This window comes from Nannizzia gypsea, genomic scaffold, assembly GCF_000150975.2.
Source record: "Nannizzia gypsea CBS 118893 supercont1.2 genomic scaffold, whole genome shotgun sequence".
Classification (NCBI taxonomy): Eukaryota; Fungi; Ascomycota; class Eurotiomycetes; order Onygenales; family Arthrodermataceae; genus Nannizzia; species Nannizzia gypsea.
Genome location: NW_003345200.1, coordinates 3,036,789 through 3,049,875, shown reverse-complemented (window position 1 = coordinate 3,049,875; position 13,087 = coordinate 3,036,789). Strand labels below are relative to the sequence as shown.

The window sequence follows — 13,087 nt, the reverse complement described above, 5'->3', positions numbered from 1 at the left end:
ACGGAAAAGCACGAATTCTCCCGCTTGTTTATCATCACTACGTAGTCGGTGACCTGTTTCTACGGTAATTGACTTCTGGCAGGAATTATTGGTGGGCTGCTTGTCTTTCTCGGTGCGCTAACCTAGCTTTTCGCAGACAGATCCGATCATCATGAGCTTCATCGCCCGACGAGGGATCTCTACCCTCATTCCCCCAAAGGTATGTTCTGTTTCTGGTGTCGGAACGTGAGGGAACGAGTATGTTAGCTGACCAAGTATAGATTGCCTCTCCTTCGGTTCGTATACTGGGCCTTTCCCCCTCAATTGAACACAATCTCTCTTGATGCCGTCTGTTGTGACCGTGGATGACATCAAAACGACCATAATTACAAGCAGACAACGTGGGAAATGATATAGCAGGCTTACAATGTTATTAGGCAATCGGCGCTGCCAAGGATGCTGCCCGCATGGAGCGCGTGAGTGACTTTTACGCCAGACTCCCTCGCGGCCCGGCTCCCGAGGTCAAGCCCTCTGGCCTCTTTGCCCGTTACCAGGCCGCCTACTTCGGCAAGAATGCTTCTTCTGCTCGTAAGTCTCAGGCTAGACATACCCATGGTCATATGTGCATTTATCGGGCGATGTCGTATACCTTTCTTGCTACTGGCAGAAAGGCTTGACTTTAGCCTGAGTGTCGGGGGTTCATGGCTGACCATTTCTCTATAGCTCTTGTCCACCTCATCATCGGCCTGACCCTGGTTGGCTACAGCATACAATACGTTACCCACCTCCGTGAGTGCTCCTGACACCTGTCGTCCCTTTAATACAGAGTTAGGTTCTAACTGCCACCTTCCACCTCCAGGCCACCACAAGAACAACCCTCACTAGTCGGATAACAAACGACGCTGTACCACATATATGTAGATATTCAATAGAATGAATCACTTGCTTTAGCTTATACTCTCTACCTTCACATTGCCATCTTATGACCTGCTTTTCTTTATCACCCACAAAATATTCAGGCCCAGTTGGTGTGTAGATATCGCGCTAGCCTGATCGGGCGCTTCGTCTTGGCACAGCTGGCCGACTTTCGTCTTTCAAAAGTGTCACCTTTCAACTTCTGCTCTTGATCTTGAATTCTACAACATCGTCAACTATCTTGACAACAACCGGCGTCTTGTTTCCGGCCTGTGATCGGCGTTCCTGGGCTTACTGTAGCTGGCACTTTTGGTTCGACCTCTTCTTTCGCCTCACCAGGATAGCAAGGAAGCTTCTACTGCACTCTCAGCCAACGCGTGTTCGAACGGCCTGCTTGTGAAAGTCCTCCTCTCTACGGATAGGCTACTTGGGTGGTTCTCCGTCGCAATAAATAGTCTTTGACAATACGTACGTTTTTCGTTTAGACCCCAGTTGGGTTTTGTCTAGGCTCTTTGCCGCAAATAGAGGGCGAGATCTGCGAGTACTGGATGGCGCTGACCCATATTACTTGAAGCTATAGAGCATTGTTATGGCAGAGCAGAGCAGCAACGATGTGGTAAACCAAACCCGGTCGGGCGGCGACCTCTCGCCTTCCGACGTTCCTGCGAGCAAACCTGACAATTTGACTGCTGGAGGGGACCGGGGGGATGTTCAAACTTCTGATAACAACTCAAAACCAACGGCAAACACGGAATCGTCGCAGGAAATATCAACGGGTAACCCATCGTCAACTGAAGTGAACGGAGTCAGTTCGGAGAATAACGATGCAAATACCAGCTTATCGCCAAATGCTGGAGATGGGAGTGGAGGATCCGATACAGATGCAAGTCGACCGGACGCAAGATCTAACGCAGACGGGGCTCAACACTCTAGGACAAGCTCTGTAAAAAGGCCGGCATCATTCAAACCAGTTTCGTTCGCCAAGTTCTCTGTGACAAAGCCCCTGGGTTCGAATGGGAATAGCAAAACAGGTCCGGAGAAAGGTATCTTCTCTTTCTCTCTGTGTGTTTCATTTTTAACGACGAGCTTTTTACGTTCTCAAAAGATTGAATATTGATCCTCTATATACACAGCACCATTTCTATCATCAACTCCGCCGTCATCCACATCCACCCCTCTCAGCTCGCGGCCACGGTTAGTCGCGAAATCTGGAAGTGGGCTTCGAGATTCTTCCCCCCGGACATCTACTGCTGGGAGTAAAAGCGTCTCAGGGGCGCCTGACGCCAATCTAGTATGGAATAAAAACCGGCGTAAGCTTTCCTTCACCACAGCAACTCTGTCTATAAATTAACAGTTTTATAATATAGCTGTTCAACCGCCCCCGACAAAGCACCTTACGGACGAAGAATTGAAGCAGCAATATGGAATCCACATGACATCACGCATACAAACCGATGACAATGAGAAAGAGGCCAAATGGGCGGATATTGATGACGACGAAGATGACTGGGCTCCTGAAACTATCGAATGGAACGATGGCACCAAAATTACATTGACTCATACTGAAGGCACTGCGCCAGGCTCTCAAGAGACTAGTGCTCCAGCTATCAACTCAAGCGATCAAAAAAGGCAACCGTCACCAGCAAAAAATGCGCCACCAGCCCGTGAAGCCCCTAGGCTTTTACTTTCGAAACCGTCAAGCTCTCTGGGGTCGAATACCACAATCCTGAAAGTCGGCGCAAGCGCCGAAAAGCAGCAATCTAAACAGGGTGGCGACTTGTCAAAAATTAGCAATGACAAGCCCACATTAACATCAAAAGGCCCTTCTGCGGTGAGATCACCTTGGGCCCCATTACCACCTGTGGAGAAAGCGTCTCCTCTAGCACTTAACCCCCCCGCTCAGAGCCAAGGCCATCGATTTAACCAGGCCGAGCCTCCGAGGCTAGATGCTGGCCCAGCTCCTCCAACGAAAGAAATTGCTGCCGATGACTTCAATAGGTCTTGGAGGGATAGACAACCCGCCGCTCCTCGTGAACTTTACAACTCTCATTCAGGTAGATACGAACCCGTTCCAGACAACCGACATAGCGCTTTAAGGAATGATAGATCGGTGAAGAATGACGGCCATTTCAGGCCTGCTTCCCTTCTTCAAAGGTCGATGCATAATGAACAACCTGGGCCCGCTGAACCGTCGCCTGCTTTCCAGACTCACCGAAGCCCTACGGAAGCTAGCCCTTGGGGCCGTCGACGCGCCTCGTCAAATGTAAGTGGCGGTAGTGGAGGGTTCGCTAGAAGGATGTCTTTGACCAGACCCGAACTTCCTTTTAAAGCCGGCCCACCATCCACAGGGACACTTGAGAGGTCCGCATCACCAAATGCCCGTCAAATGCAAAATGGCCAAATCGCTCCAAGCCTTGGCTCCCCGTCTCAGCAGTCACACAGGAGTCTTGATCATGGACCACCCGGCTATCATCAGGCTTCACCTATCTCTCAGAGCAACGTACCGTCTCAAGGTGTTGCGGAGGGTTCAACCTCTCAGCCTCCAGTCATTGTTGAAGACCCAGTTGCAATGCAACAAAGGATTATGCGGGAAAAACGAGAGATGGCGAGACAGCGACGACTAGAACAGGAAGCTAAAGAAGAAGCTGCAAAACAAGAGCGCATAAGGATAAAACTCCAATCTATGGGTGTACCTGCCAATGAACTCCCAGGGGCAAAAGATGCCACGCCCTCTTCAAGCGCAGAATCAAAACGGCCAACCAACCCACCATCAACATCCGCTACTACGATATCCTCACCTCCGAAACCCCCAGTCCCGGAATTAACAGGAGAACCCAAGCAGTACGGCATGATGAAGGTGCATCACCCCGAATCAGTGAAGAGGTTGGTAGCCTCTTCTGAGAAACCCCCTGAGAAACCCCATCAGGCTGGAAATGAGGTGCAGAATCATCAAATATCGCCTTCCCATAAGCAACCGCTACCCGAGGCCCATGTCACTGTTAATGGTTCAAAAACTCCACAAGAAACCCAGACAAAATCTTCACAGCCTATCTATGGGCCGCAACCAGAAGAAAGGCCGCCCAATTGGAAGTATTCCGTACCATCAACGTCTACCTACAGTTGGCCGAGTTCAAAAGGCCATGCGGCGAATCTTGGAGCTCTTTGGGGACCACCAACTAATGATAAGGCTTTGGGCAATGGCACATTTGATAGAAGTCTTGCAAGCTTTCCATCAGAACTCAGTTCTCTGGGCTTGACCGAACAGCAACATCTCTATCCCCAACAGGCCCAAGAAGGGACCGAAATGCCGGAGGGAATTTCACGCCCTCTACCTCCTCCCTCTAAAGCAGTTCCGGATAACGCAAAGCCATTATCCCCCCTGTCATCTCCTGATAATGTGCGGCCGGATCGCATAGGTGATAATCCAAAACCGATTGCTCCGCCCGGTCCGATTGCGCCGCCATCCTATAATCAAGGTCAAAGATGGCAGCAAGATCGATTACCTCACCGTGGTCAGGAAACTGCAGCTTGGGGTAATTTTCATTTGGTCGCTAGAAAAGCGGAGCTGGAGGAGAATGAAAGGTTTCATCAAGATCTCAAAGCACTTCATGAAGAAGAAGCCAGGACAGGAATCACCCCATCTCTCCAAACAACCTTCAATGAAACGTGGAGACAAGTTGAAGCTGGAGAACGTCCGGGGAATCGAAATATCATTGGAGTGGTTTCTAAAACTTCTGATAAAGATTCCCAATCTTCTCCCTTCCACCAAATTGATTCTGTCGGCGGTCTTTCTTTCAGTGATAAACAGAAAGCCGTGCCTCCGCCCTCAACCCGAGGTTCCCGTTTTTTCCCACCAGCCACTGAACCAAAGCGCCCAAGCAACCAAGAGCCTATGTCACCTCGCAGCGAATCTCCTCCCCCACCGGAAGAAGTGTCTAGCCACCCTGTGTTCACAGGAGATTCTCAACGGCCATTAGTTCACCTTCCGAACCCCAAACCTCGCGTCAAGCTCCCTCCAGGCTCCCTCCATACGCCTAACCCACCACCTCCCCCAGCTCCTGCAACATTTGCTGCTATGGTTGCTTCACCCCCTCCTGCACGAACGCCAGCGCAGCCAATTGCAAGTACCACATCCTGGCAAGACAGATTCAACGGACTATTTGGAAAGAAGACGTCCCAACCGGCCCAGAGGAAGAACAGCTCTCTCGCCGTTGCTTCTGCAACTAAGGAGCCCCTGGATGTAATATCGACTGCTTCATCTGCTGCCGTATCTTTCCCACAATATGATGAGAAGCGGAAATTTGCAGGGGATCCTGATAAAGTAGCGACTAAAGAGGTTGAGGATGAGGAAGCAATATTTGAAGATCGCGAGGCAGGATCGTTACCCGTCGTCAAAGTGCCTGACATGGCCCCGCGAGCTGCGTGGCACCCAGCCCCTAAACAGTCTCGCTTCCGAACCAAGTACCAGAAACCGGTGTTATCACAAAGCATTGAACCATATACTATTGGAAGCTTTGAACGTGATAGCAACGGGGAAATCTCTGTCATCGTTCGGCCACCAGGAAAAGGGTTGAAAATGGTTCCCTTGCCTAAGCGAGGTGGAAGCAGCGCAGGGAAATTTCGTTCAAATCCAAAGAATCGTTCACGAAACCCAAGATCCAGAGAAGGGAGCGGGTCATATCAAAATTCACACCCTACCAAGAAGACTGTGTCTACTACGGCCAACACTTCACCGCCTACCTCGCTGTCAACTTCCACTCGCCAGGGTTCTCACAGATCCCATCAAAGCAGCGCAAAGTAACCCTGCAGACTTCACCATTCTCCACCGTCACTTTATTCCTCGCCTTCTTACGTCGTGATAGCCGTGAATAATTAAGTTCGTGAGTTGGCACAGACCAGACCTTTCCGCAAGTCAGGTTGGTATCTTTTTCTTCCTTTCTGTTTCGGGCGGATTCTACTAAGCACAGATACCTTTTCTACCTTATTTTGCTTTTCTCTTTGTCGGTCATCAATCACCATTCATCAATCCTTTCTCGTTTCGCCTCGCCATCCTGTTTCTCTAGCTGCCTCCCTAGTCTAGCTTTTCTCCCTACTAGCTTCGTCTTCACCTTTCTTAATACTATCGCTCAAGCCTCTGCAACCTCGCAACTGAGATCGTGATACTCAACACTGTGATAGGGACTTTCCCGAAGGAAGTCCAGACTCTTACTTAACTAGTTATCTCTAATTCTTTGTTATTTTAAAGGAAGCGATAGGTGGCCGAAATTGAAGCTTTGTAATATTATTACTTTCCTCTACTCGTAATCGGTTTTTTTCAATGTCCTTGTATTTGAGTATAACGTTGGCAAGCAGTATACCAATTATAGACCGTCTTGCTCAGTGAATATGTGTTTAGGGTAAAAAAAATAGTGTCTTCTTAAATACAACTAATATACATATAGTAACTACACAAATCAACCATCTCTTAACCCAACACAAAACCAAACAAAGACCATAAAAATGCATCGCTTGCTAAAACCACCCGAAAAACAACGTCAATATAACTGTTCCATACTTCGGCTCCATTACCAGTTCCATGTTCTACTAGAGGCATTGAAAACTGGAGGTTTCCACTGGAGGCGTGAAGGGTCAATATTCCTAGCACCCTTGATTTTCTCCTTTTCGAGACGCTTCTTATGTTGCTCCATAACACTATCTGTTAAAACTAGTACCCAATTTCCTTTCTGTTGACGGCAGTCAGAAACACGTTATGAATTGATGTCGAGTATAGTTGGCAGGAACTTACATTATACCGTAGCAATCCAAGCACCACTAATGTCTCATGAACATCTTTTTCAGTCATAGCACTTAATGTCGCTAACTCGCTCTCACTTATTGCGTCCCGACCTGGCTCGACAAGAAGCTCAACCAGTGTTTCCCTCCAATATTGACGGTAGCTTAGTAAACCTAAGTCACTAAGGGGTTTCTCGGGAGACCCTAGTTTTCCTTCCCGCTTGCTAAGCTCGTAGCTGAAGGCGATAAGCAGTCGACCGAAACCACGACGTTGGTACTGAGGCAGAGTCAAGATGCATGCAACGTTGTATCCCTCGGCAGACTCCTTTTCCTTAGAGAAATATCCGACAAGATGGCATCCATTGGCATCCCGTGTGGTCATGCAATAGAATAAGAACGGGTCCACATCGTAGTATAACGTCTTGTGGTCTAAAAACAACTTGCTGAGGAGGCAAAGATTTCTGCACCACGTCCGTTGTCGCCTGCCATCGACTTCGAAAAAGGAGATATAATCATCCCGGTATATTTCGTTTCCTGGAGGGTGTAGCAAAGTACACTTACCCCGATGTCTGCGGAATGCGCGTTCATTATCGAAGTAGCTGAGACAGAATTCATCGATGTATATCATGTCGGCATCGCTAAATGACGTAGGGTAAGGAGAGAAATACCACGGCTCAATTTCAAATTTACCCATCTGAATCTTACTTAAGTTCCGTACACGATGGATTTCCGTTAGATTTTGAGTCATGCTTCCACCAGTCCTTAGTTTTTCAATTTCGACTTCTCGCGTTGTGTCAGCGGCGAGCTTGTCTTGTTCTTCTTTGAGAACGGCTTTAGCCTCAACTTCAGATTGGATATCTGCCATCTCTACATCTTCCGATTCTCCGTCACGAAGTCGAGGTGTGCCACTCACGGATGGCCCCTCGCTGCCAAGCATGGATATCTCGAACGGTGTACCGCTTTCCTCTTCCTGGTTTTCCTTGCCTCCAGCTTTTGAGGGCCTAGGAACCTTTGAAATATTCTGGTTCTTTCCAGAAAGAAGATCTGGAGTCGACGAAGCATCTCTGCTTGCATGCTGTCCGCGCTTGAGATTCTTTGGCTGGGCTTTGGTAGCAGCCGCAGCCGCGGCTGCGGCCGCCCCTGAAATTTTCTTCTTTTCAGGTTTCTCCGGCTGGGGCCATTCGACCTCCTTGGTAAGATCAATTCGAGATGCGGGAATCCATTCTATAAATATAATTAGCACAAATATTAGCCAATTACCAGTGATATAGCGTACCATCAAGTCGCTTGTTGAAGTCCACATAATGTACACTATGCAAATATTAGTACCATCCAATACCCATAATGGCCGGCCCAGAGACAGTGCAACTTACTAGAATATCGGACTTCCTTTCTTCTGCCTTATTGAAAGAATCTCAGCCTTTCGCTGCTCCCCGTCCTAGACACTTGGGGTCAGTATCAGTCACGTGATATAAAATAGGCAGCATGATTTCTCACTTTGTTGACAAACACCTTCACTCCGATGCTACAGGTACACGAACGTCAGTTTCGGATGATCAGAAGCGTAGGAAATGGCGAAATATGCGTGCTACTGGTGCAAGGCCGCAGGCATTTCATAGCGTACCTCAAGGTATTCAGGGTGGCAAAACCTCTATCCGCGGGGTCTGGCGTTCCGACACCCTCTTGGGCCCCTTCTGGGACACCCATATTGGCCTGTAGATGGTGTTCGGCGAGGTAACGGCCAGAAATTTGATGGAATACGCGTTGGTTGAAGAGATTTTGATGGATGTTGTTGAGATGCGACTTTGAAGTTGCGAGAGAAAATCTCATTAACCTTTGAAGTTCTGGGTGAAGGCGTTGCTAATTACCACGCGCTACCAAAATATTGACACGCGTGACAAAGTATCGGAAAGGAGAAACCGCAACAGCCAAAACTGAAGGGGAAGGTAGATAATTCCATGATTAACCCCTAGATACAATAGGAACGCCTTGCAGTGCCAGGTAAGTAAAAATACAGCAAGATGAGGGGAAATGGAAGGGTAACTACAAAAAAAAAAAAAGAAGACTTCCACCGGGTAAAGAAGCTGGAAATAATAAACCCCCCTTTCAATGCCATCCATTCACTCCACCCAAAGATTCAAGCTCGTCTTTTCTAGCCCTGTAGAGTTCCTGTGCCTCGCGCTCTCGCCTCGTAATAAAGGTTACCTCGTCCCGAATACCTTCGAATCGTAAGCTAATTGCTGCATCCTCCGCAATTTGTAGGGTGCGGAACGAGTCGAGCGCTGTGGCAGCTTTGCTGAGGGCGTCATCAGCTTGGATTATCTTATTTCGTAGCGCCTTTGCTCGAGCCTGATATCCCCCATAATGTAGTGCAACTTTCTTCTCCAGTTTGTTGCCTTGTTCAGCGGCTTGCAGCAAACTGGCCTGAACACTATCAAACGCATGAGCCATCTCATTCCTCTGTTGCCTGAAACGGGATTGATCTTCTTCTTCCTCTTCCTCGCTATAGAGGGAAAGTCCAGGCAAAGCAGAGGTAGACTCATGATGGACCGACCATGATGAATGGAAACTGTCATTCCACTGCTGCTGTGTTCCAAGTTTCGCGGCCTCTGCGGTGACCTCTTCTCTTGCCTTCGATATCAGGTCATCACTTAACATGTCTAGCTTCGGGATTTTACCCTCAACTTTGGACCCTGGCAAAGGAAACTTTCGAGCATCATTCGCAATCAGTTTAGCCATTTCAAGCATGATAAGGCGGCGAGCAGGGTCGTCTATTTTATCTGCATCCTCCATTAGGAGGCGGATATTGACTGAGATTGGGCGAGGAAGCCCCTGTTGGTAGACTTTTGTCTGCCGTTTAAATTCTATTTCTGCTGCTTTCTCGGCTGCGACCCTGTTTCTCATGTCGCGCTCAGATGCATCCTCTTCTGAAACCTCAATAGAGGACTCTGGCACAGGTTGCTCCGAAGGCATTTCCTCTAACTCCCATTCGGTTTCCTTAGGCTTGGGTAGGCTAGAAAGTTGGGCTCTTAAATTTTGTCTCGCAAAACTTTCCCGCATTTTGACTTCCCTGGGCGTACTGCCTACAAGCTGGTAAGGATCTCCTGTTTCTGGATTAATCATTAAAGAATCTCTGGGGGTTCTTAGCGGCGTAGCACCGGGCCCAGCACGCATAGGGGTAGCGTTGGCCCCATTGCCCATACCCTGACGGAATGGCGTTGCCATAGGATTAGGGGTAACCATCTGGTGTTGGCGAGGCGCTATTCCCTCGAAGCCAGTTGAGCCCCCTTCATAGAGAGGGGTATTCTCGCCACCTAGAAGGGACGACTGAGTCTCTGTCAACGCTTTTATATTTCGGATCTCATTGGCAATCCTGTCCTCTTCCGGTGGTGCCCTGGGTGTTCGAATAGGCGTGTTCCCTACAATAGTAGAATAATTGCCAACAAGCCCTCGAGTTCCATCATTACCATCTTCACCAGCCATCTTACTTGCACGTTCTCCAGCCATCCCCATCTTGATAATCTCTTCTAGTTCTGTTTCACCAACCTGTGGGCTTGGGAGAACCAGTGCGCGACGCTTGCTGCTCTGCTCTGCTTCACGAATTCGCTGCATCTGGCCCGCTTTAGCGGCAGCCGCAAAAGCAGAAGATGAACCGTTTTTCTCATTCTTCCGCCGCTTCCTATCGTCGTCTTCTTCCTGTTCCCCCTTCCGTTTGCTTGCTAGTTGGAGCTTGCGGGGGTCGAAATTCGCACGTTGACGCTCGTTCTTTGACTGTTCATCGAGGGTGTCATAAAAGCCCGGGGCGGGCGCTTTCTCAAACGGTATATCTGCATTGTAGTCCATTTGACCAGGTTTTCTGGTAACGACTTTGATATTGATTCCCGCATTTTTGAGCTCTCTTCGTTTTTGTAAGACTGCAAGTCGGCGGGATTCCTCTAATTGGCGTTCTCTAGCTTTTCGCTTCGCTTTCTTGCCTTGGGTGTTGGCAAGGCGCGCTCGTGCTTCGCTAAGCATCTCCTTTTCGTCCTCGTCAAGATCGATGGTATCGGGGCGCGCAGGCTTAGATTCAGGATCAGGGTCAAGTTCTCCCGGACTGTAGGAGCATCATCAGCAAAGATCAAAGATGATATTGATCAAATATAAGCTTACCGTAGCCTCCTAACATCATCTGCACTAGGTGCAGAAGCCTCGCCGCCTGCAGGGCCGCCCAAACCGAGCTCGTCTGATTCCCGTGCTTCAGCTTCATCTAATAGTTTCTGATATCTTTCCAAGCATTGCGTAGCTGTTCGCCCAACAATGGGTGCAATGGTTCGCCATTGCGTAGGCATCAGCTTTGCCAGATGAAGTAATTTTTCATCCTCCTCTTTAGACCATTCAATCTTCCGGATGGCTGGATCTAGCCATTCTGACCATCTGGCTTTACATTGTTTCGGTGTTTTGCGCGCAAGAAGCGAAGACACTCGAGCCCATTGATTGAGACCGTACTTGGAAACAGCAACCTTGACGATTTCGTCTTCGATATTCGTCCTAGAAAAATAGTCAGTAGCCTGTCGTCAATAACGCGCGTTGAAAGAAATAGAAAGCAGACTTACCAAACGCCACCTTTTACGACGGGCATATTGACGGATGGGTAGACCTCGATGCTTATTGTATTTTTGTATCGAGACTCGCCCCTGGATTCCTTCTCCAAGAAAATGAAGATGAGTGCAACGAGTCGTTTAAAGCTCTTACTTTACGGCTTTGGAAGAAACGTGAAGTCCAGACATTTAGCGCATTTTAGCGCCAAGCGCGATAAGCAACTAACCAAAAGCGCAAAACTTAAAACTTTTTCTCCATGAAGAAAATTGCGACAGCAGATAACAACCCAATCGATCTCTTACAGATAAATTTCTTGATACGTTTTTTCTCAAGACCACGATTTACAGCATGTCGGCCACGGTGGGAGCCCCACAGCAGTATAAACAGCCCTCTCGAAAAGGCAAGAAAGCGTGGAGGAAAAATGTTGATGTAACTGAAGTGCAAGAGGGGCTTGAGCTGGTTCGGGACGAAGAAATCAAAGGGTATGTGAGATTCTTTTTCTTTCTGTGCAACCTAGAGTAATTCATATACTAATACTTGGCTTGTAGAGGTGTACTGGCGGAGAAGCCATCGGAGGAACTCTTTATACTTGACCCTACCGGCGATGAAGAAGTTCAGCAGAAGGTCCAAAAGAAATACAAATCTTTACGTGCCGATGAGATTATTGCACAGCGCTCAGCTATAGGCGCAGTTGACAGCCGTAAACGGCCGTCCAATTCCCGGGTTACAGATGGAATTATAGAGCCCAAGACAAAAAGAAGTCGAAGCGACTGGGTAACTAGAGAAGAATGGCTACGGTTGAAAAAGGTGGCACGGGAAGCCAAACTTGATGAAACAGCGATCCAGCCTAGTGTTGCGCATGACCCATGGGCAATGGATGCTAAACAAGAGGAGGAATTTTCCTTCTTGGAGAAAAAGAAGTCGATAGTTGCCCCGAAAACTTTGTCCCATGCCCCTATTTCTCTAGCCGCTAATGGCAAAGCGATACCGTCAGTTATAAAGCCAAGGGCAGGAACAAGTTACAACCCATCTTTCCAGGAGTGGGATGAGCTCCTAACAAAGGAAGGAGAGAAGGAAGTCGAAGCCGAGAAATTACGACTAGAAGAACAGAAGCGGGAAGCGGACCGCATCGCACGTATCGAAGCCGCCGAAGGCGATGATGGGCAGATAAAATCTGACGATGAAAGTGCATGGGAAGGGTTTGAAAGCGAATACGAAATCGAGTCAATAAAGAAAAAACGGCCCGAGAGGAAAACGAAGGCGCAGAGAAATAAAATTCTAAGGAGGAAGGAGGCGGAGAGAAAAGCAAAAGCAGAAGCCAAAATGAAGAAACGGGGGCAGCAAGCTGCGCAAGCTAAAGCTATCTCTAAGCAGATTGAAGAGAAGGAGAAGGCGAAATTGGCCGTGGCTACGGCTGAGGAGTTGTCTGAAGATGAGGAACCCACACTCCGCAAGCGACCATTCGGTGGCAGAAATCCGTAAGTGCAGTTATTATACACTCAGTGCAAACCCGCCACTAACAAATTTCAACAGCATACCGGCCAAGCCACTGGAGTTGGTCCTTCCAGAAGAACTTAAAGATTCTCTCCTACTCCTCAAGCCAGAAGGGAATTTACTAACTGACCGATATAGAACGTTGATGGTGCAGGGTAAGTTAGAGGCCCGGAATCCAATCACACAAGCTAAAAAGGCAAAGAGAAAAGCGACGGAAAAGTGGACGTACAAGGACTTCAAAGTCCCATCGGTTTAATATAGCTAATCATAATCTCCTTTACCTTCACGACCCAAAAAAAGAGAATCTGAGGTGTTTGGTAATTCTGGCGTCATGTAGATACGAGAAATG

The 13,087-nt window shown here is 48.3% G+C and overlaps 5 protein-coding genes across 5 annotated transcripts; 3 read left to right on the top strand and 2 right to left on the bottom strand.

Moving 5' to 3' along the window:
- Positions 1-151: 151 nt before the first annotated feature.
- On the top strand, positions 152-864 carry MGYG_03159 (ATP synthase subunit F; the record flags this gene model as incomplete). The annotated part of the gene is made up of 4 exons (XM_003175588.1): positions 152-199; positions 417-567; positions 703-768; positions 839-864. 4 exons carry the CDS (start codon positions 152-154, stop codon positions 862-864), a joined length of 291 nt encoding a protein of 96 aa, XP_003175636.1.
- A 619-nt stretch (positions 865-1,483) lies between these two features.
- Positions 1,484-5,695, top strand: MGYG_03158 (hypothetical protein; the record flags this gene model as incomplete). Its single annotated transcript, XM_003175587.1, has 3 exons — positions 1,484-1,937; positions 2,028-2,204; positions 2,262-5,695. The coding sequence occupies 3 exons, from the start codon at positions 1,484-1,486 to the stop codon at positions 5,693-5,695; spliced, it is 4,065 nt and encodes a 1,354-aa protein (XP_003175635.1).
- Positions 5,696-6,458: 763 nt separating this feature from the next.
- Positions 6,459-8,373, bottom strand: MGYG_09010 (histone acetyltransferase ESA1; the record flags this gene model as incomplete). Its single annotated transcript, XM_003175586.1, has 6 exons — positions 6,459-6,617; positions 6,680-7,890; positions 7,943-7,977; positions 8,040-8,104; positions 8,164-8,191; positions 8,291-8,373. The coding sequence occupies 6 exons, from the start codon at positions 8,371-8,373 to the stop codon at positions 6,459-6,461; spliced, it is 1,581 nt and encodes a 526-aa protein (XP_003175634.1).
- A 399-nt stretch (positions 8,374-8,772) lies between these two features.
- MGYG_09009 (hypothetical protein) lies at positions 8,773-11,284 on the bottom strand (the record flags this gene model as incomplete). Its single annotated transcript, XM_003175585.1, has 3 exons — positions 8,773-10,759; positions 10,816-11,193; positions 11,259-11,284. 3 exons carry the CDS (start codon positions 11,282-11,284, stop codon positions 8,773-8,775), a joined length of 2,391 nt encoding a protein of 796 aa, XP_003175633.1.
- Positions 11,285-11,592: 308 nt separating this feature from the next.
- MGYG_03156 (60S ribosome subunit biogenesis protein NOP53) lies at positions 11,593-12,994 on the top strand (the record flags this gene model as incomplete). Its single annotated transcript, XM_003175584.1, has 3 exons — positions 11,593-11,726; positions 11,793-12,722; positions 12,778-12,994. 3 exons carry the CDS (start codon positions 11,593-11,595, stop codon positions 12,992-12,994), a joined length of 1,281 nt encoding a protein of 426 aa, XP_003175632.1.
- Positions 12,995-13,087: the final 93 nt, after the last annotated feature.